Source organism: Notechis scutatus, chromosome 12, assembly GCF_049901735.1.
Source record: "Notechis scutatus isolate UNSWTSFEM ecotype Mainland chromosome 12, rNotScu1.2, whole genome shotgun sequence".
In the NCBI taxonomy this organism is placed as follows: Eukaryota; Metazoa; Chordata; class Lepidosauria; order Squamata; family Elapidae; genus Notechis; species Notechis scutatus.
Window position 1 is genome coordinate 833,524 of NC_142020.1, and position 22,867 is coordinate 856,390.

A 22,867-nucleotide genomic window follows, 5' to 3' on the forward strand; every position below is an offset into this window, starting at 1 on the left:
TGGCATGTTTCTCTTCATGTGCAGATGTAGCTCTGTTAAGGACTACACACACTGGAGTGCGGTTGGTCAGCCAGTTGCAAATGCCTCTGGTGGCCGTGCTGCCTACCCTAGCGGTGTGCAGTGTCCGGTGTGCAGGCTCAGGATTGCTGGGCTCCATTCCAAGTCACATGACTGGATGGGAGGGGCTGAGAGTGGAGCAGTTGCCAAAATGTTGAGCCACTGCTTCTTCCATTGAGATGAGGTGTATGTGTGCGTGTGTTTCTGGGTCATCTCTTCTTCAGCCCCTCCCATCAGGTTCGATCTGCCCATTTTCAAACTCAGCCGGCCTTTGCTGCCACTTCTTCCTCCCCTCCCACGTTCGTCACCTTCTGTCTAGTATCCTCAGGGTGGTCATGTCATTCCGGTCCTAACATCCTGCTGAGTTGGAAAGAACAAGGCCCTTTGCTTTAAAAGAACGCAAGATGTTCTTGTTGAACGATGCTTCTGTCCCAGCCTGTGACACTAAGTGAACAAACCCTTGCATGAGAAAAACAGAGGTGTGTGTGCTGCAATGGTGTGGCCAAACGATAATTGCACAATGCATTGTCACCTCCTCCTCCTCCTCCCATAGCCTGTGGCTATCCATATCACTTCTGTGAGCTTGAAGGCCATCGGGGACCAAGGACAACAATTTCTGAAAGCTTTTATTTGTGGTCAGTAGATGGTCGGTGTCCATCTGAGCGGTCTTAGCATCCAGCCTGGGCAGGAAGGGAATCTGGTCCAGCGTCTCCCATGGCAGAGCCACAATCCCAAGACATTCACACAGCTAGGAACCCCTGATTCTTGTAGGTCAGTTTCACTCTTTAAACATCTCTATCAGCTAAACATTGTGCAGAAGCAAAAGGCCACTCTAACTGCAAGGAGGGAAGGAAAACCAGGGCAGGACCGGCCCAATTCACCCCTGGGTGCAGGCTGGGATCCCACGAGCTCAGCTCCCCTCCCCCTCCCATTTGCCTCTCATGCCCCAAGCCTTCCATTCCACCATTGCCCGGAGGACGCCACACCTGTACAAAAAGGAAGGTGGGCACCTTCTGGCATGGGGCAAAGGAGGGGAGGTGGCATCACGAGCCTCTGGGGCAGAAGAATCCTGCAAGAGCTGGCAGAGGCGTGTGGGATGCTCCTAGGTGAGCCGGTCCTCAGCCTCTGTCCAGCCCACCAGAGTGCCTCAGTGCTGTGGGACTAAATCCACTGCTTGACGTATCTCGGCAGGAGAAAGTCCTCTTTTTCAGGTTCCCCCACAACAGGGCCCGGCTCAGAGTGGCAACTGCAGCCTGCCGGCATTTCCGCCAGCTCCCCATCGCCAGGGCTCCTGCAGTCGCAGTCTGCGAAGCCGCTGTCAATGGTGTCCAGATCCAGGCCGTTGACGGGATCACTTTCCCCCTCCCAGTCGGGAGACGGGGGTCCCCTGCAGCAGAGGCCTTCCTCTGGGGCTGTGGCAGGGGGGCAAGGGCTGAAAAGCGAGGGGGCAGGCAGCAGACCGAAGAAGCTCTCCTCGCCCCCTGGGGGAGAGCCAAAGGGCGGGTGGCTCACCCAGGAGGCCGGCCCAGAGGGGAAGGAGCCCTGCAGGGGCATCTCGTTCCCCAGCAGCAGATGCCCGGAGCCCAGGCCAAGGCTGCCGCTGCTGTCGAACTGCAGGCCGCGATAGGTCGTCTTTTCGCTGGTTTCCGTCTCCTCCTGCAGCTCCTCCTGCAGGGCCCAGCATGGGTGGGCGCTGCTGCAATGGGGGCAGTGCATGGCCAAATCCTCCGCCACCGTGACGGTGCCAATGGAGAGGTGGCCGTAGCCCTGGCCCAATGTGGCACTGCAGCCCGTGGCAGAGGCCTGCGAGAGTTCCGACAGGAGTGGAGCGGACATCGGAGGCTGCCTGTTCTGGCCCTCGTTCCAGTCTCCCTCAGAACAGCTCAGCAGAAGACGCTTGTGTCCGATCCCAAATATCTCTGACACAACTATGCCCCACTCAAAGGGATCGAGGGTCGTGCCAGAGCAAGGGGCACCCACCCATTTCTGTGGAGAGAAGAAAAGAAATGCAGGGTGTTTGGCATCTAGAGCAGGGGTCTCCAACCTTGGCCACTTTAAGACTTGTGGACTTCAACTCCCAGAATTCTTTGCTGGCTGAGGAATTCTGGAAGTCCACAAGTCTTAAAGTTGAATTCTGGGAGTGGAAGTCCACAAGTCTTAAAGTGGCCAAGGTTGGAGAGCCCTGATCTAGAGGAAGAAGGTGCCATCTGGGTGGTTGGTTGCTCCAGAGAATGTTGCCATGGACACAAAACACCTGCCAAGGTATCTTTGTCATATTGGAACGATCCGTTCCTTAGTCCTCTCTACTGTGCCAGCCTCGCTTGGAGCTATGCCGAACATCAGCAACAACTGCAGGTCAGCACCAGCTGAGGAGGCTGCTCTAAGTCCCCAGACAACTGGGGCATTTGTGGAGATGCGGAACACCAGAGGAAACAAGGGGGAACCCTGTGACACTCCAACCACAAACCCTCCAGCGTCCCTTCTAAATCAGCCACCCAAAGAATGGGACTCTGCGTGCTCTCAGCTCAGCCGCATGGTCGACAGAACCCTCATCCCTCGAGAGCTCCAGAAGTTGCCCGGGTCGCTCCCTGTCTTCTGCCAAAGGGCAGCCCACAGAAAGGAGGCCGATTTCTGTGACCCACTGAGGCCTACCTCTTGCTAGAAATGACTCTCAAAAAGCATAATTCTGGTTAAACAGGTTCCTAAGGGTGGGAGGTTTGATGGTGGGTGGGTGTGGAGTTGGGGGGGGGGAGGACTCCCCTTCTTTACATGGGTCCCACTAGAGACGGCCATCGATTGGGGATACTCGGACTGGGACTCCTGCACCAAGCAAGGGCAGCGGTGGGTGGGGAGGGTGGTGGGCGGCAGGGTTGATACTTCCATCACAACACCAGGAAGAACAAGAAGCTAGAGAGGAGGGAGGGAGCAAGAGGAGGCCCCCTGGAAGGCCTGGGTCCAAACGTTCCCCATGGACATCGGCTATTTCTCCTCCCAAGGAGCGGAATGGGACAACAACTCACCATAGTCAACGTGTCATGGGACAACTTGCTGTGGGCCAATTCAACAGTTTAGTGTAATTATTTAAAATAATTTTAAAAAAATATTTTAATTGTTGTTATTCACACTTTGTTTTGTACCTCCTTTGGGCATCCATTCTTTAATGATTCGATTCCACTATTTCTTCGATATTAATGTAACTCTTGTCCCGCAGTGAGTTGGCCAGAGGGAGTTGTCCTGCAGCAAGTTAGATGCAGCAAACTGGCTGCAGCGAGTTGTCATTGACGCCCCCCCATCAGATGGGAGGATATGCAGGGGGAGCAGAGCTGTGAAAGGCTGTCTTTCCCTGGCTCAGACCCAGTTGGACCCCTTGAGGAGAAGAAACTTGGAAGGCCGCTGAAGGTTCCTCTGGTGCCCGTGGTATCAAAGAGATCCAGGGACGGCCTACGACTCCCCAAACCTTTCCTGAGCCTGAGCCTTCCTCCCCCCCCCCACCCCCCACTCCTTTATCTCTCCGTTCTCCAGAGCAGGGCTCTCCAACCTTGGCCACTTTAAGGCTTGTGGACTTCAACTCCCAGAGTTCCTCAGCCAGCTTTGAGACCCCTGCTCCAGAGCATCCAGGAACTGTGGCCCAGCCTGCAGCTCGGCAAGACCTAAGCTTCTGCTATGGACTCCATTTGCTGCCCACAGCACACCCGTGTCGCTGCCTTTCCCTGGCAAAGAGGGCAGAGAGACCCCTCGACTGTTTACAAATGCCACGTGTGTTTAGTTTGCCCATGTGGGGCAGAGGAGCATCTGTACAGGCAATCAGGAGTTGGCAGTGACTGCAGTGCGTGATGTAGGTGGAGAGGATGAGAAGTGAGTGTGCCTTTTGCTGGGATCCTGCTGGCTGCTCGGGCAGGAAATGGCTCCCTTTCTTCAGCCAAGAGGACCGCCTGTGTAGGCTTTCCTCTGCCCACAGGAGGGTGATGGAGGAAACCATGGTGTGGCCAGGATAGGCTGGGGCAGGAAGTGGGGGGCAGGAGAAACTAACCTGTGCTGTTCCCTCTGCCCCTCTGAGCTGCCACGTGAGCTGCCCACAGGCGGCCCTCCTTGCCACAGGAAGCCCCTGCTGGGCTGCCAGAAGCAGTGGGTGCTCCAGGCACCCCTTCAACTGCAGTCCCTCCCCTCCCCGTAAACTACATTGGTTAGTAAGTGGCAGGGAGCCGGCTCTTACCTTGAAGTCTCCATTGTGGCTCAGGTAGAGGGGCTGGAAGAAGGGGGCTGGGCTGGGGGTGAAACAGTCCAGCTTCTTCCACAACCTGTGAGGGGAAAGACAGGCCAGGCCGCTCACCAGATGCCGTCCCACCTGCTGAAGGCCAAGCGCTGAGCAGGAGCCCCTTTGGTTTCTCAAGTCCCTGAACCGGGGGGAGCCTTGAACCAGGGGCTGGCCTGCCTGGAAGGAGGGCTGGTCATTCTCCCACCCAGGCCACCACGAGACAGCCAGGAGCTCATCAGGGATCCTCTTGAGGGTTCCCTGCTCCCCATCCTCTGCCGTTGGACCCGTGAGATGCTCGCAAGATCAAAGCAGACCAGCCCCAGCTCATACAGCCCCCGCTGCCTTGGATATGGGGTGCGAGGTGAATAACACACATTTTGGGGGTGGGGGTGGGGGTGGGAAAACCCTGCAGTGGAAGGAGACGTGGAAAAGCCTTCATGGACGGGCAAGGGGCTCCTGCAGCTGGCTTCCCCGGCAATGTCACTCACCTCTGGTGACACCCCAGGACGAACGCGAGGACAGCAAATGTGGAGCTGAGCACCAGCACGACCGGCCATTGGAGTCCACCCTGCTCTGGGGCTAAAGAAGGGAGGGGGGAGAGTCAGTTTGGCCCGCCAATCTTGAACAGCTGGTGCAGAAAGCCTGCTGCTGAGGAAGGCTCCGGAAGCCAGGTTGGGGGTCAGGATGTACCTATGGGGCAGGTTCTTCGGGCTTCTCCGGACTGAGGAGATAACTGGGTAACCCAGGAGGAGAAGCCAAAGAAAGGGCTTGGGGTCAGGAAGCCGTGCCTGGACTGCCGGTTTCCCCCACCATCCTGGCTGTGACATGGAGGGCGTGGCAGGCGGAGGAAGGCATGCGGGGGGCTCACCCTTGGGTGTGGTCTTGAGGGAGGCGGGGGGGCTCCAGTCACTCCACGTTCCCTGGTAGGAAGAGGCCGGTTTTGAGCGCACTTGGAACTCGTACTTGGTGTCTGGCTCCAACTCCTGGGGCAGAAGCCGCAAGCTGCGCAGGTCCTGCAGGAGGGATTTCTGGCTCTGCCGCTGCGTGGAGGAAGAGGAAGAGAGACTCCTGGGGGCGCAGTTCTGAGCCCCCTCAAGGGACCCCCCCCCCCAGGAGTTGGGTCTGCAGACTGGTGGTGGCTCCTCTCTCGCAGCAAGCCAGAGAAAAACCCAGAACTGTCCTCAGAAAACAGTCTCTCTTTCCCCCTGAGGGACGGCGGTGGTGGATACCCGGCCATGCCCCAAATCGCCCAAGATGTTCTGGAGAACCCTGGCTTCCCCCAGCTAGTCTCTACCCACACTCTGCCAAGGAGGGGAGGGAGATGCCAGCCACGATGATGGCTCCTGCAGAGCTACTACCAGATGGTGGCTTGCTGCGGGCAGCAGAAACACTCAGCCTTGTTCTCGAATCTCAGTGCCACTCGGTTTTATTTGTACGAATGGCTGCAGGGCATCGATCAGGGGTGGGATTCTACCAGTTTGGACCGGTTCAGGTCAACCAGATGTTAAGTTTTCATCTGGTTTGCCAAACCGGTATTTCAACTGACCGGCTGGCCCTGCCCTCCCCGCTCCTCCACTCCCAGGAGTCTCCGCGCAGCCATTTTCGATGCAGGTCCACATGGAGGCTCTGGGAGGGGAAAACGAGCCTTCCAGAAGTCCTGTTCCAGAAGTCCAGAAATGGGCCTGTTTCTGGCTTCCAGAGGATTTCCAGAGCCCGGGGGAGGCTGTTTTTGCCCTCCCAGTGGCCCGAGGGAAGCCTCCGGAACCTTGGGAAGGCGAAAAACGGCCCTCCCTGAAGTTCCGGTAGGCCACGCCCACCATGGCCACGCCCCTCCAGCAACCGGCCAGCAAGTCAGTTGCTTGGATTTTTGAATCCCACCCCTGGCATCAATCCCAATTGGGACCCCCGTGTGGTGCGGCCAAGGAGGTGGCCTTTCCTTTTGCATCGTGCCAGGGAAGTGCCAGGGTTGGAGGAAGCCCGGTTTTTCAAAGCGCGGCTTTTAATAGGAAGCCCAAAGCCCTTCTCCCAGCCTTGGAGATGAGGCAGGCTCACTTTGTTAAACGAGCATTATCTGCATTTCTTAAAAAGTGGGAGTGTTAGTCGAAGAAAGGCGAAAAGGTCATCAGTCTTTCCCAGACACTAATTTTCCTAGGACGTCTTGGCTGCAGATAAAATAATGTGTGCTTCACATTTAAGCACAGCTTCCCTGCTATTCCTGGTTTTCCTCCTGAAAGGAGGAGGGCGAGTGGGAAGGAAGACTGACTGCACACACACACACACACACACACCCCCGAGGAAGCTGCTGCCTGGCTGGGGCCATCGGCCGGCCTGGTCTTGTCTGGTGGTGCTGAAGCCCAAAACCCACCAGCTGCCCTTCAAGGAGGTCGGGCCAAGCATAGGCTGCTCTGGATCGATCATCCCGTCCCCATGTCACTCCTCCCTGCCGGTGCCTTCGGATGACCTCTTGAGCCCCATATCCCTTGAATTCCCCCCTTTCCACTCTGCCCCCTCACCTGCCAAGGGTGGCCTCTTTTCTTGTACCGCAACTCGTACTGCAGGCTGTCACTCAGTAAGTGGTACTCCTGGTCCAGGTATCTCGTCTCCCAAGAAAGGGTGTAGCCAGCAGAGGATGCCGCTGCCGCCAGGTGGATTGGCGGATATGGCTTAACTGGGAAGGGAAGAAACCAGGCTGGGACACCCCCCAGCAGGCGGCATTTGCCCCCCCCCCAGGTGGAGATAATTAAGATGGCCCAGAGGGCAGGAGGGGTAACCCTCGGTTTAACTTCCTCTCCATAACCCGCCTGAGTCCTTGCTTTGCTTGGCTCTGGAGCAACAAGAGACAAACGGCGCTTCAGCAACCGGACTTGGGCGGTTGCTGAAATGGCTTTTTAGGGACCCATTAAAGAAGAGCCTGTTTTCTGGTCTCAGCTTGCTCTTTGCAGCGTTGTCATAGTTTGCATGTGTTGTGCACAAAAGCTGTGTGTGGTGCTGAACATCAGAGCACCTTCAGCGTGCTCAGTTTGTTCACTGCAATGGCCCTTAAAGACAGCAAGCAAGGCCTGGGTTGCGCAGCCCTGCCGCCTTCCTGGGAAAGGAAACCCAGGGCCAGGAGCAGCTGGAGGCTCCCTGAGGTTCCCTGAGGAGGAAGGCATCGCAAGGGAAGCAGCACCGGGCGATGCCCCAAGTGCGGCCCTCGGAGGTCTCTTTGTCCAGCTGCCACCGGCTGCTGAATCTCTCGCACCGGCTTGGGAGTTCTAGCACAGGTTGTACTCACTGTGATTCTGGAAGAGGAACGTCTTATTGCAGCCTTGGGGCAGCCGCGAAGGCTCCTCCGCAGGAGTTGTGGCGATGCTGACCTCAAAGGCGTTGAGGGCAAAGCAGAGCTTCTGCTCGGAAAAGCAGGCATAGCGCGCATGGGTGCCATTGCTGGCGGTAAGGTTGAAGGAGCAGCTCCCACCATCTCCACAGTTCCTGGGAAAATCAAACGCCTCAGGGGGGGTCCAGCAGTGAGGGCGCTTCCCAGGGCCCGTGGAGGGCTTGCTGGAGGGAACCGGGGGCGCGAAATGCCCGACCCCCCCGCCCCATCCAGGAGGCTTTCTCCTGCTCTGCAGGTGGAAGGCTGAAGCTCTTGACTGCACCCAACCTGCCCCGCGAGGAGCCTCCCTTGCAACAGGAGAGCCGCTTCCCCTCCCCGCACTGGTCCCCGAATCGAGTTGGGCAGGCAGGACGACTCTCCAGGCCAAGAGAGCCCAACTGGGGCTCCTTGTTCTGAGTGGACAGAGAAGCCCAGGGCGCCTGGGGGGCCGGGGGGTGGGGGGCGCAGTGCCCCATCCTCATACCTACCACGTCGCGGTGAGGTTGTACAGGGCCCTTTGAGCTGGGCTGAGGCCGCCTCCCCACGTGCATTCCAGCCGCTGGATGTAGTCCGCAAAACAGCTGAGCTCCTGGCATGCAGAGGCTGTGCAGGAAGGGAGATGCTGCCACATCAGGCCCAGCCTGAACCCCTCCCCCATCTCTAAGCCCCCTCCCCACTTGCCAGCAGGTGGGTCTCCTTCTCTGTCCCGGAAGCCCTAATAAGGTCTCCAGACCCTCCGTTTCCAGCAATGGAAAGGGAGCATCCTGAGGGCCATGCAGGATGGTCTTTGTAATGCTTGAAACATGGTTTTTGTGGTACTGTTGCACTGGTTAACTAACATGGGTTTTCTTGAATTTTAAATTTGTTTTTTTCAAATGTATTGTTAATAGTTTGCCGTAATTACGCCTTAACCTTCAAGTGAAAGCTGCTCGTTCAGACCTGGCCCAGGTTGGGTACAGGAGAGTATTGGGTACATTGTGGATCACCATTTCGTTTTCTGCTGTTCTCATGTCTCAGTGAACAAAGAAAAGAGTCCAGCCCATCCTTGGGAAGCGCTGAGAAGGTATCGTGCCCAAACCCATTTTGACATTTTTCCTTCCCAAATCTTCCTTTTACTTTTACTCAGAATACAGTGCTCGTTTCTATGGCTACTCTCGTGTACTATTGGATGTTGTAACTCTTGTGATGTAATTGGACATCAGGTGACTATTTCTAAAGCCATCCACTTTTGCTTTGAAGTCCTTTGTTGTGCTAACTATAAGAGTGAATGTAATGCATTTTTCCTCGCTCCCCTTTTCATAGGGAGACCCCACTTTATCAGAGTACTCCAATAATTTCTTTTAAATGATCTTCTGACTCGGTGGCTTATTGCAAAAGATAAACTGAGGCAGAATCTAGAATCAGATTTGGCCAACAATCCCCAGCGAGGTTGCAGGTGAGGTGAAGAAAAGGCAGGGAAGGGCCTTAGGCCAGCAGCTCCTGGTTGGCTCCCTCTTTTTCCATCTGGACATCTGGGCGGAGGGGAGATGGTTTGCCACGTCCTTCTGTCCCTCTGGGCAAATGGTGTCTGCCACAATTATACAGTAGCACAGTCACCACATTAGCACCAGCTTTATGTTTCAACCAGTCTTAGCACTGAAACACACCACTAGCTTCTAAAGAGGTATTAAAACATTTGCATAGCATCAGTGAAATGCTGATTAAAATAAATTAATAAACCAGATATTAACAAATGCCCTTTCAGAAACTTTTCCCTCACCATTTCCTTTGGCTTTCCCTCGGGACTCACCTCTCTGCACCAGGTTTTTGATTCTCCTTCCAGGGATTGGCTTCAGCCAGTTCGCACCGGTTCGGGCGAACTGGATGTTAAATTTATATCCGGTTCGGTGAACCGGTAGTTCTGACAAGCGGCTGGTCCTGCTGCACCCCGCCCAGGAGCCTCTATGCGGCCTGTTTTGGATCCCAGGTAAGTGCAGGGGGCATGTGGAGCCCAGGGTTGTGGAACATGGGCCTCCCAAAGGCTCGTGGAGGGTGAAAATGGGCCTATTCCTGGCGTCCAGGTGAGCCCCGAAACATGAAACCCTGGGGCTGCTGGTTGTTTGGATAGAGCTAGATCTGTCCCTTTGTCTCACTAAACCTGGTTCTCCTTTGCTCCTGCTGGTGCCCAGGGCGGCCAGGACAGCGTCTCTCTGGTTAGCTCTGAGGGGTCCCATGGCAACTGAGCCACTTTCCAAGGAGGCTTCCTGTGTGACAGCCGGCTTGACAGGCGAGAGTCATTCCTAGCACCACATGGAAGAACATTGGCCCACTTACAATGTTTTTTTGTGTGGCTTTTATGCCACTGTGATCAAACTCATCAGCAGTAATTGATGAGTAATTGAACCTGGTTTCAGAGCAGGTCAGGCAGAAACAACTTGGACAGCTGCAGAAATTGCGGGGTGGGGAGAGAAATCCAGACCTCCACCCTAAAAGTAGACTTGGATCCTGGATATAAGGTGTTACCCTGAAGTGCAGCCTTGGTGTTTTTGATTTGTGCTCCTCCGGAAGGGAGAACCATGTGGCAACTGGGTAAATGCAACCGGGTATCCCAGACTCCTTGGGCAATGAGGGTTGCCCAGGCCGGTTTTTGTAATTGTAGGTCACTCTGGATAACACACATGTGTTGCGAGAACATGCCCTCAAAATGTGGAGGCAGATTACAAAGGCAACTTACTGTGCTGAAGGAGAAGCAGCACCCCAGCCATCTGGCCCAGCCGCATCCTTTTCTTCCTTCTGTTAGGATTGGTTCACTGGCTTCTTCTGCGTCTTGGCCAAGAAAAGTTAGACGTTAGTAGTGGTGGCTTATGGGCCCCCAGATGCAGTTGCTTCTCTCAGGATTCAGCGAAGACCCTTGGATTTCAGGGAAGGGACTGTTTTCCAACTCAAAGCAGACAACCAAGCTTGCAATCTTTTCCTTAGCCAGCCTGCCATCTCATCAACTTAGAGCAAGGGTGTCAAACTCAGTTTCACTGAGGGACAGGGTTGTGTTTGACCTGGTGGGGCGTGGCCAGCATGGCATCAGTTGTGTTGGGTGCGCCTGTAGTGGCACAAATGCTCTGCTAGTGAAAACGGGCTCCTGAGCTCCATTTTCGGCTGTGTTGACCTCCTGCAACCCTCTGCCAGAAAAAAACAGACCTCGGGGGGACCATGCATGGCCCTTTGCGAGTTCTGTTTTCAGCTGGGACAGCCTCCTGCCACCCTCTGCCAGTGAAAACGGAGCTCAGGAGGGGCTGGCAGAGGCACCACGGGCCAGTCCTTCGCTATTTCCAGGGTGGCCCCATGGGCCAGATCTAAGCACCCCATGGGCTGGATATGGGCACCGGGCCTTGAATTTGATACCCCTGATTTAGAGGAAGCCCAAGGCCTCCACATTGGTTATCTGTGCAGAATTTCAGGTGGTTTTACAGTGTTGATGGAATCAGATCCTTCTGTCCTAAGAGGCTAGAATTTCATCCAGGGCTATTTGGAATTTTCCATAATCTTCTTTTCTCTTGTTGTCTTGTTGAACACCTAATTTCCATAGTACTGACTTATGTCTAAGTACTATATATTTACCCATGTAGTATATCTGTATTACTATTATCCTTCTCATATGTTCCACTTACTTCTCTTATTGGTATAATTATTGTGATTATGGTTATTACTTGATATTATGATTATTACTTTGTTTATTATTATGATTATTACTCTGTCATTTTGCATTTTATACAGAGCTTATGCACTGGAGACAAATTCCTTGTGTGTCTAATCACACTTGACCAAGTAAAGTATTCTGTTCTGCTCATCAGAGAGATTTTGTTGTGGCTAAATTTCCTACCTTGCCTGCTCGGGCTTGTCCTACCCACCTTGAGTCCCCCTTGAGCCCCAGGCTGCCGAACAAGGTGATGGTGAGGACCAAGCAGTATTGCAGGAGTGATCATGGGCTATTTCAGTTGCCACAACATCACCTGGGAATCTAACTCTGCCAAGAGAGAAGTCTAGCCAACTTCTGTCCTCTCTTGTGGACATTTTCATGAGTCAGAAGGTGGGAAAGGGAACAAGGATGCCCACTCTACTCCTTAACAAGAGCCAAGTTGATTAAAAGTATTTCAAATGTTAGGAAAAAGTCCTTGAGCTCATGATAGAAAGAAAGAAGGAAGGAAGGAAGGAAGGAAGGAAGGAAGGAAGGAAGGAAGGAAGGAAGGAAGGAAGGAAGGAAGGAAGGAAGGAAGGAAGGAAGAGCCTTGAATGTTGGATTTCAGAACAACAGATTTTGATCAACTCTGATATAGAAATGTCAGATCCAATGGCTTAAAATACTGAAAGAGAAAAAAAGAAAAATGGGACATGAAATACTAAAGGAGCAATTGCCTTATGTCCTAATTGGGAGGCTAGTGTGACATACACAGGACTCCATACTGAAAAGAAAAAGTGGAGGATTTGAGACAGCAATCAGAAACTCCAGGGATGCATAGACTGAGCTGTGGCAAGAAATGTCCAAACCAAGGGGAAAATAAAAGGAAATTTTGGTGTATGCCAGAGATGAACAAAAAGGCAAAGAGGTGGTCAGACCATTATGAAGAGAAAGGTGAAATGGAAAGAGGTAAGAAGCTTATAAGGATGAAAAGTCAGAAAGTTTCAACTCATTTCTTAGGAAGGAAATGAAACTCTGGTTCTCCATGGTTGTCCCACGAGTGGAAGGAGGACGTGGCGGGTGTCGGTTGGACCAGGAGAGGGTAAAGGGCAGTTAGCTAACTGAAATCCCTCAGGCCAGAGGGATTCTGGGAAAAATAAGCAAAGGCTTTGGGTTATCTTTGAGAACTTCTGATGACTGGTGAGGTCCCGGAAGACGGGAGAAAACAAATATTGTTCCCTCCCATGAAGGAAAGAGATCAAGTCACTTAATGACCTGCAGTTGACTTACTTAAGGACTGAGTAGGAAAAGGTGTTGTTTTTATGTCATGGTCACATGATTTGCTTAGGGACCACCATGACCAGCAACAGACCCCCAGTGGGATCCCACCTGTTCCACTGCTTAACGCAGGTGCACCTAACGCAGGCAGGCAGGCAGCTTTCTCTTCTTTCTCCTCTCAGCTGATCATCGGAGGCTTTTATTTTACTCCCGGTTCGGTTGAACTGGTCAGAACCGGCAGCATATACCACCCCTGCAACAGACCCCTTGGCCCCCGTTGTTGTCCTTAAGTGAGGATTATTTGTATCTAGGATGCAGTGATTTTGTAGTCTTAAAAATGGTGTTATAAATAGAATAGAATTCTTTATTGGCCAAGTGTGATTGGACACACAAGAAATTTGTCTTGGTGCAAATGCTCTCAGTGTCCATAAAAGAAAAGATACATTCGTCAAGAGCCAAGAATCATCAGGTACAACACTTAATGATAGCTGTAGGGTACAACAAGCAATCAAATCATACTAGGAAACAGTCAATAAAAATTGTTAGCGACAAAGTCACAGTCATACAGTCATAAATGCTGAGAAAACATTGGCTTTTTGCCATTGGAATGTGAAATACTGTGGAGATTGCTGAGAAGAAACTTCTGTGGGTGAGCTCTTTGGCCCTTGGGAATGGCCGGCCAGGGAAAGTTGAAAAATTACAACGAACAGCAGCCCCTGTGGATGGCCAGAGCCTCTGCTATGGAAGGCCTCTGTTTGGCACGGCAATCTTCCCAGTGGATAGATGGAAACTTAGTTGTTCTTACAATTTCAGCAATATCCTTGGTGATATCGCTGCAAGCCCTGAGGACGTGCCGGGAATGCTGTGGGAGATCAGGGGGAATGGAACAGGGAACTTGGGGAATTACTCTGGCCAGCACAGGAATCCGTGGCAGTGACCACGGGTGCAGGAAATCTTCCCCAAGAGAGGCTGCTCACCTGCTCCTTTTTAGAGAAGCACTGAAGGCAAGCAGACCTCTCTCTGGGCGCAAATAAATATTGGCCATTTCCAGGGCTGGGAAAGCAGGCTCTTTTTCCAGTTGTGCCTCATGCATGATCACAGATGGCCCACTAATATAACATCTATTTCAGTAAGTTGAATCATGGTAACAAACAGACAGGCCTGGGATTTTACGCACCCTGGTTTGTTCAGATAAAAGGCTACTGTGGTCAGTAGCTACTTGCACAATTGCCTCAGAAAGTATACCTCAGCCATTTTGAGGGCTTTTCATGCTGCCGAAAGTTCATTTAAGTTGAGTGTAGAAGCATCTTGGCTGGATCATTGTGGCCGGCCACCTCGATGGAGAGACGGGCCTGCATGAGTTGTTTGACGGGAACTCCTGAAGAGTAAAAGATGCTGTAGGAGGGGAAGATGTGTAGAGAGCGGTGGGGCTGACTTGGAATGAGTCATCAGGAGAAAATCTAAAGTGTGGCTAGAATGATGGTTGATATTTTCTAAGGGGGAATGGGAACATTGCTGCAACTGATGCATTTGCATATGAGATGATTTACTACTGTACCTGGGTACCAATGTAAGTTGTAGTAACTGCTGAATGTCATATAATCTGAAGCTGAGGTGCCAAGGTTGACAACTTAAGCATCAAGCACTGAAGTCAAAGCAGACCCAAACCTCCTGGAGGGGTGGGTGCTCCATTGCTAGAGGATTCCTCCTGCCTTGGGTGGTGGGGCTGGACTAGAACACCTCCAAGCTGGGGAAGATGTTAACGGACCTACAGAACTGAAATGAGAGGCATAGCCATGGGTTTCAGAGGGAAAGGGTGAAGATAGGGCAGTCAATGTGGGGGCTCTGGAGTTGCTTAGGGGGTTAGTATAATTGCTAGGAAGGAGGACTGACAGTGAGAACAATCCTACAGTGGAATGGCTGGCCTCCAGAAGCTGTCCGTGCTCTATTATTGGAGGTTTTAAAAAAGAGATTGGACAGCCATTTATGTACCTGAGGACTGTGGTTCTCAACTGGGATCACAGTGGATCCACGAAGACTTGAAGAAATGTTAGAATTTAAACCTTGAGTTAAGTCTTGGTTGTCCATGGCCATGGCCTGTGGCCACAAAAGGTATGTAAAGGGGGTTCATGGTGAAGAAAAGATTGAGAAGCATGGTTCTTTCTTGGATTTTGAATGGAGCACCAGCTGACACACGGGTCTAGGGTCTCCTGCTTGAGCAGGGGGTTGGACTAGAAGATCTCCAAGGCCCCTTCAAACCCTGTTATTCTGTTCTTTTCTGTTCAAACGAAGTAAGTGGTGATGTTGGAGAATCTTCTGGAAGAATAGACTGAGGTGGAGAGGAAGCCTTATTATTGGCTTTGTAAGTAATATTAATCTTGACGGCGGTCAGATTCCAATAGTTCTTTGATGTGAACAAATAAGCAAGATTTTGAAATGAAGTCTTATATAAACATAATAATCCAATAATTCTTATGTATTTAGTTGAGTTTAAATTTCCAGAACCAGTTGGAATTGTGATATAGGGCAGGGGAGGAATTAGTTGACCAAATGGAAGAATGTTTATGCATTATGCCCAGGGAAAATATGGCCCCCTTTCAAAAGTGGGATGGGGAAACCCCACAAATTTCAGGCCACTCAGTTTGAATTAGTATTTGGCAATATTATGCAGTGGATCATGAAGCTTTAAAACCATGCAATAATTACCAGAAATGAGCACCCATTTATTAAGAAACGAGACTTGCCAGATTAACATTATCTGACTGTTCAATCTGGTAACTTCCTTAGTATTTCATCTCTTGATTTTATCAAACCACTTGACAAAGAACAGAACATTCTGATTAGTAAGCTAGTTAAAAGAGTGAGCTGGCTGTCATGGCAATTAAATAAACACTGAGTTGGTTTGAAAATCGTACTCAGCTGGATTACTGGAGAAAAAAATTATGCTCAGAAGAGTAAAACGAAACTAGGGAACCAGAGAACATGGTAGCTGGACGCTGTCAAGGCTGACACCAGCCAAAGCATAGAAAAACTCAAAGAAATAGTGCAAGATTGGAAGACGCGGAGAGACCTGGCCCCAGAGAATGGCCAAGAGTCAGATTCGACTGAACGGATAACATCATCCTCACTCAGCTGCAGAGTATCTAGTAAGGTCTTACAAGATCCACGCTTGGGCCTTCTGCTCTTTTGTCCTTTAGGAAAAAGAAGTCAAAAGACAGGGGTGAGGTGCCTTGCTTAGTCATAGGACTTAAAAACGGACTTTAAATTGTAGCTGACAAAAAACAAATAACTCCTGAGTGACAGCACCACTGTATTTGTGCAAAAGTACAAAGAAAAAACACAAGGGAGCAGAATAAGGCAAAGGAGGGGACCGAGGGCAGTTAGAGCTGGGGTCTCCATCCGCGGTCCATTTACCGGCATCGGGCTGTGACATTCCCAGAAACCAGGCTGCGAAAACAAGCGAAGCCTCATCCACAGGATGTAGGCACCACGCAAAACCACTCCCCCCTCTGGTTCATGGAGAAACCTCTTTCCACGGAACTGGTCCCTGGTGCCCAAAAGGTTGGGGGCCACTGAGTTAGAGGGCCACCCCATTTGGACTCAGCCATGCCCTGAATATACCTGGGAGCCTCTTTCTTTAACCAGTCAAGTCGCCCTCACCTCATGCCCAAATCATGACTGAATTTGAAACTGTTTCTTCTGCAACCCAACAAGACAGACACAGACTTCAGAGAGTAATTAGGACTGCAGAAAAAACAATTGCTACCAACCTGCCTTCAATCGAGGACCTGCATACTGCACGAGTCAAAAAGAGGGCTGTGAAATTATCCACAGACCCCTCACATCCTGGACATAAACTGTTTCAACTCCTACCCACAAAACAACGCTATAGAGCATTGCACACCAGAACAACTAGACACACAAGGACAGTTTTCCCCAAAAGCCATCACTCTGCTAAACAAATAATTCCCTCAACACTGTTCAACTATTTACGAAGTCTGCACTACTATTACTATTAATCTTCTCATCACTCCTTATTACCCACCCCCTCCCACTTATGACTGTAGGGCTGTAACTTTTTATTGACTATTTCCTAGTATGATTTGATTGCTTATTGTACTGTATGACTATTATGAAGTGTTGTACCTGATGATTCTTGACTCTTGACAAATGTGTCTTTTCTTTTATGTGCACCGAGAGCATTTGCACCAAGACAAATTCCTTGTGTGTCCAATCACACTTGGCCAATAAAGAATTCTATTCTATTCTGTTCTATTCTGTTTTATTCCATTCCATTCCATTCCATTCCATTCCATTCCATTCCATTCCTTTCCATTCCATTCCATTCCATTCCATTCCATCCCATCCCATCCCATCCCATCCCATCACATCACATTCCATCCCATTCTATTCTATTCTATTCTATTCTATTCTATTCTATTCTATTCTATTCTATTGATCTGTTTTGGCAATGCCCAATCCAGAGATTCCGGCTGGGTCAGAGCATGATCAATGGAATAAAAACATGTAATAAAAAAATAACCATACAACCAGAGACCTAGACTAGAAAAGAAAGAAAATAACCAGAGGAAAGTGAATTGAGCAGACCATGCAGAACATAGGCCACCAACATCTGGAAGTTGCTCCAGCCACCTTAGCCCAGGCCTGATAGAACAGCCAGCTGTTCAGCCCTCCAGGGCACCAGCAGCCACCTGGATCTTAGGGGCGAACCGCATTCCAAAGGGAAGGTGCCATGACCAAGAAAGCCTGCTTCCAGGTCATGACTGACGGCACTGTTTAACCAAAGGAGCCCAGGGGACATTGCCTGGTCAGCATGAGTAGTCAACACCCGGGACTTATGCCATGTAAGACTTTAACCAGGAGCCCTACCTGGAAACCAACTGGCAAACCGTGCAAGTCCCAAAGCAAAAGAGTGTCCATCAATGCTTGTGGCACTGCATTCTGCACCAACTGAAGTTCTCAAGTGGCCTTCAAGGACAGCGCCATATAGAGTGCATGGCAATAGTCAAGCTGTGAGGCAACCAGGACCTCCTGATCTAAGAGAGGGTACAACTGGCCCACCAGACAAGCTGCACACAGGCCTTCCTGGCCATAGCTGCCACCTGCTTATTGAGCAGGAAGACCCCAAGGTTGCTCATCGCTACTCAGTTGGGAAATGCAACCCTTTCCAAGGTTAAAGATAAGAGGTGTTAGATCTAAGTGGCCTTAATATCTATGGCCACTGGGTCTTTGGGAAGATTGAGTCCTCCCCATCAAACCCCGCACAACTTCTAGGCACTGGAATAAAACCTAAATAAAATTAACTGATGCTGTCATCTCCGGCCAATGAGAAGATTTGCATTTTTAGAATTATTTGGAATAAGAGGCAGCATTGGCATATCCTTAGCTTTTGTGCCTTGGACCAGTGCCTACCAACTTAGCCTAAAGCTGAATCTGCCATACAGGACCTCACCCACTGGTTCCATGTAGATGTTGGAACAAAGAGAAAGAGGAGATAGAATGTTATGATATCACCTCAAAGGTGGAACCTAGGGAGAGAATGGAATTGACCCCAAAGTAGGAGAACTACTGTAAAATGGTGCCACCAGCTCCCAGTCCCCAGAGTCAATCCAGAAGGATATCATGGTAGATGGCATCAAAAGCCACAGAGAGATCAAGGAGGACAAGCATGGATGTGCAATCTCCAAGCCAGATTCATCACAGATATGACAAGGCTGTCTGTACACTGAGTTCTAGTCTTAAATGGTACTAGATAATCCAGATCCTGCAGAATTCTCAGGAATTCTGCAGACTTACCTTTTCAACAACATGGTAGTTATCCAAAAGTAGGAGGTGCAGTACCATCTCCTTCAAGGCTGAGCACACCATTTCCAAAGAGATCACCATCAAAGCATGGACTCAACTATAACTCACCTCCCTGGCTGCCTTAACTAAACAGTAGGGCCTGGCTTTAACAAACAGGTGGTCAAACTAAGAGCCGTGAAAACCCTGACTATGTACTTCTTCAAGCATGACCAGCTTATCCCAGACTACATCCCAAGATGGCGCCTGGGACAGACCGAATCTATATAAACACTCTCTCCCTCCCTCCCTCTCTCTCTTACACCCCCCTGCAAAACAACTATTAAGTTATACATTGATTTTATTTTTCTACTTCATACATTCCTTCATTCATTTTTACCTCACTTATATTACTTTTACAAATAACTCAAAGCAGCAAACATATCCAACATATTTTCTCTTCCTTTTCCCCTCCTTACTAGAGAAATGGGAATAATGTATCATTTTTTAAGTATATCAAATAAAACCCTTTAATTCTAATAATTTAATTTTTATATAGTTTTTCAAATATTTTAACATTTTATTATACACCAATAAAACACCAGAATCCATATTTGAAAGAGATGGGTGGCTCAGAAATGTGAAAAATTGATTGATTGATTGATTGATTGATTGAATGAATGAATGAATGAATGAATTGTTAAAAGTCTATTGCAGGGTGAAAGTAAATTAATGGAATTTGACAGCAGTATGTGAAGAATTTCTAACTTAAAACACTTGTGAATTACAGAGAGAAAAAAAGCCAGCAGTTTGAGGTTCTTGGCTGCCTGTTTTTGTTCAGCCAGCGTGGAAGATACATCAAGAGAAACTGGTTTGGAAGAGCATCTTAAAACCAGAGGACACTCTGACAGTTGAAAATGCAAAGGAAGGCAAGTCAAAGGGCACAGTGAAAAAGTGAGACTAATTAAATATAAAGAAGAGAAAACTAACAACAACAAGTATGGCAACCAGAATTGACCATGAAGATATTGAAGTGGTTTATAGCTTCTGCCTCTTAGGATTGACTATCATCAGCAAAGGAACCAGCGGCCAAAACTCTCTCTGTGGATTAGTGTTTGGTAGAACGGACACGAAGGCTTTGGAAAAGGTATTCAAAGGTGGCAATGCTACGAAGGTCAGAACTGTGGCGGCTGAGACGCTCTAGAGAAGCGAAAGATGGACTTTAAAGATAGAGGATAGGAGGAGAATTGATTCAATTGAATTGGTGGAAATTCCATTTGATGGAAAAGTCTCCTGAGAATATTGTGGACAGTCAAGAAAGAAAGAAATGGATCATCAAACAAAACAACTCAGGGTTGTCACTCAAGGGACAAATGACCAGGCTCAAATTATCCTATTTAGGCCACATGGTCAGCTCTCTGGAAAAAGCTGCAATGCTGGGAAAGAGGAGAAGACGATGGCCGGGTGGCAGGGCGGATGGGCTCAGTTACGGGGGCCACAGGGGCACCATTCGGAGATGTGAAAGGCCAAGTTGGGGTCAGATCCTCCTGGAGAAAATATCTACCTGTGGGGTCAACTAAGAGAGTAGGCAAGACTGACTCAATGGCAGTCAATCGACCGATCTTTTTTCAGACTTCCATATAAGCCTGAAAAAACCCCTGCTGCTTTAAGGATAGCAGTGGAGTTACTCTGCCAAATCCTTCCGGAAGCCTCCACAGCCTCTTAAAGGCAGCCTCTGGCTCTAAGCAACCACTCTGCAGACCAGACGGAGAGGCCTTGGGGCCCACGGGATGAATCTGGGAGAGGCTGCCCTGCAGTCTCCCCCCCCCAGCACTCCTGTCTTGGGCTTTCACCCCACCGTTACTAGCCAGGATATGGCCAGAGCTCAGCAAAATCCCCCTGATGCTCACCTCACCTGCTTTCAGTAGCTCCAGGCCCTCAGAGCCCCAGCACCACTCGATCAAAATCCACGGCCTACTCAGGACCTACTCAGGCAACGACGGGAGGGTTGATTGATCGCCCTTCTCAACAGGGAGATGTGAATCTCCCTCTCTAGGTAGTTTAATTCTGATGATATCCCCCCCGCATCCCTCTTCCGCTAACTTCCATTTTCTTGGCCTTGCAATTGAGAAGTGGATTTCTTTTTGGCTGACATCTCTTTTCAGAGAAACTCAAGTTTGTACCCTGGCTCTCCCTGGGCAGAGGGTCAGCCTGGCCACTCACATCTTCTGCTCCTCTTGAATACAGCAGTAGACGTCGGAAGGCCAAAGGCGGCCAACGGAGTCCTGGGGGTCTCCTAGAGGGGCCATTGCTGCCCATCAGCATTCACTGTAATGCCACCCGGACACCACTCTACCCCAAACAGAGCCCAACACGGAAGCCGAGGAGAAAGACCCCCCTCCTCCCAGCCTCTCCCCAGGGCCCAGCATTACCGTTTGCCTTCTACTCAGGCGGCCATGTCTTCCAGTGAGCTCACATAACTTCCCCGACTTCACCTCTGAAGTCAGTGAGTCATTGCTAGACACCAGAGCTGCCTGCCCCACAGTTACTGTACCGGAAAAGGAAGTGGTGACTGGGGAGGGGAGCAAAGTGTCCAAGCCAGCTCACCTTGCAAGGCACACGTGGCCTCTTCAAATACCAGCTGGCACCCCAGGATTGCTCAGATCATCCACTGCCCGTCCTCAGCTAAACAGCACTGGGCTCACTTGGAAAGTGGAGTCCCTGGGATGCCAGCTGCGGAGGAAAGGTGGCCACACTCAGGTGCCTTTGTGTGGAGGCATTGTCCTGTTCTGTGCTACTTACAGACACCCCCCCCCCTGCAACTAACGTCTCTCTGTGGCTGGCACAGAACTGGCCAGAAGTGGCCTCTGTGTCAGTGGTCACCAACCAGTGGGCTGGGGACCACTGGTGGTCTGCAAGAAAATGTTGGTGGTCTGCAGAGAAATGTCACCCCCAAAGCACCCCCCAAAGCAATTAATGAAGGCTTTGTGGGAACACCAGGCTGCACTGCCCAAAGCAATTAATGAAGGCTGCGGGAACACAAGGCTTGTGTCGCTTGCATTGTGAACAACATGAGGGGAGGGGGGAAAGGGTGAAGGGGGGGAACTTGCCCCACTCGCCCCACACACCTGGCCTGGTCACCGGGCTGCTTCTTTCCGCTTCTTTCTTCTCCTGCTTTTGGCTGCACGCAAGGAAAGCAGCAAAAGTCTTTCTTTCTCTCCCCCAAACTCCACCAGAAACGAGTCTTTGGGACCCTGCAAGGCCTCCTGCTCCAAGAGGCTGCGCCAGCAAAGACTCATTCCTGGTGGAGTTTGGGGGAGAGAAAGAAAGACTTCTGCTGCTTCTGCTGCTTTCCTTGCATGAAGCCAAAAGTCTCTGTCTCTGTCTCTCTCCCTCTCCCCCCCTCTGCCGAGAACGGAGCTGGAGATGGTATCTAGCGATCCCAAATCAAGAATGATTGACCAGTAGGAAAACGGGGTGGGGATTTTCCTGCAGACTTCTTTTGGGATTTTCCCAGGGTCTCTGCTGCTTTCTACAGAGACCCTTGGAAAACGTCAGCAAGCCACCGCCAGTCAAAATTCATATTAATGGTCTGCGGGATTTAAAATTATGAGTTTGGTGGTCCCTGAGGTCCAAAAGGTTGGTGACCCCTGCTCTACATAGCCATCAACCATAGGTCAAGAGCCCAACAGGGGCAACAGGTTGCCTTTCCTATCTAGATTCGCAACATTTATCAGAGGGTCATGAGTGATCTAAAGCAACAAATTAAAAGCAGGATTGGATCACTATTCTTGCTCGGTGTTTGTTTTAGCCAGCAAGGTCTTATTCTGCATTATTCTTTCAGAGGGTGAGTTGGTATTATTGCCTTCTCTCCAGGTAGCAGGAAACTGAATGCAGCCCTAAACGTTCAGCCTGCTGGGAAGCCACCATAGTGTAGCTCTCTCCAACCGCAGCTGGGAAGACCCGGGGCTGCAAAGCTGTGGCTGGAAAGGTCACGGTTGCCCTGGGAGTTTTCTCAGAAGCAGCTGGGGATTTCCGCCTCTGCCGGGGATTCAGCGCTTGCAGCCAACACACGGCGGGACCTGGCATGGAGCACAGAAGGGGAGTTGGGGTTGACCACGGGCTTATCTAGGAGACTAAAAGAATCACAGACGAGGCGGGTTTGAATGGACGTTTTGCTGGCCATGTGGGATCAGGCCCTAGGAGGTGCAGCACAGGTTGTGCAGCCTACACTAATTCCAGGCAATGTTGCTCGCAGTGGCTGTGGCTTCTAGCCCACGCTTATTTTTAGTTTATTGGTCAATTATTAAAACATATATGCCACCCATCTCACTATGCAAAATGACTCTGGGTGGCTTGCACCACAGTGCAAGTACAGAGATAAAAACATTAAAATTAACAGGAATTAGTTAAAGCTAGGAAAGAAGCAGACAAGCAGTAGGTAGGAAGGCTTGTCTTCTTTTCCCCA

At 50.5% G+C, this 22,867-nt stretch overlaps 1 protein-coding gene across 1 annotated transcript; it reads right to left on the minus strand.

Annotated features, from left to right (window-relative positions):
• Positions 1–665: 665 nt before the first annotated feature.
• IL21R (interleukin 21 receptor) lies at positions 666–20,948 on the minus strand. Its single transcript, XM_026683596.2, has 9 exons — positions 20,832–20,948; positions 10,381–10,472; positions 8,156–8,270; positions 7,587–7,783; positions 6,826–6,980; positions 5,181–5,352; positions 4,801–4,891; positions 4,271–4,355; positions 666–2,043 (listed from the first exon to the last, which is right to left on the minus strand). Exons 2-9 carry the CDS (start codon positions 10,424–10,426, stop codon positions 1,219–1,221), a joined length of 1,686 nt encoding a protein of 561 aa, XP_026539381.1. The 5' UTR covers positions 10,427–10,472; positions 20,832–20,948; the 3' UTR covers positions 666–1,218.
• Between the last annotated feature and the right edge of the window lie 1,919 nt (positions 20,949–22,867).

Excerpts from the sequence above, each read along its gene's own strand:
- IL21R (XM_026683596.2), bottom strand. The coding sequence starts at position 10,426 with ATGCGGCTGGGCCAGATGGCTGGGGTGCTGCTTCTCCTTCAGCACA. Across the intron at positions 4,892-5,180 it reads CCTCAAGACCACACCCAAGG|CCCCAGAGCAGGGTGGACTC; the intron begins GTGAGCCCCCCG and ends TCCCTTCTTTAG. Across the intron at positions 2,044-4,270 it reads GCCACAATGGAGACTTCAAG|AAATGGGTGGGTGCCCCTTG; the intron begins GTAAGAGCCGGC and ends TTCTCTCCACAG.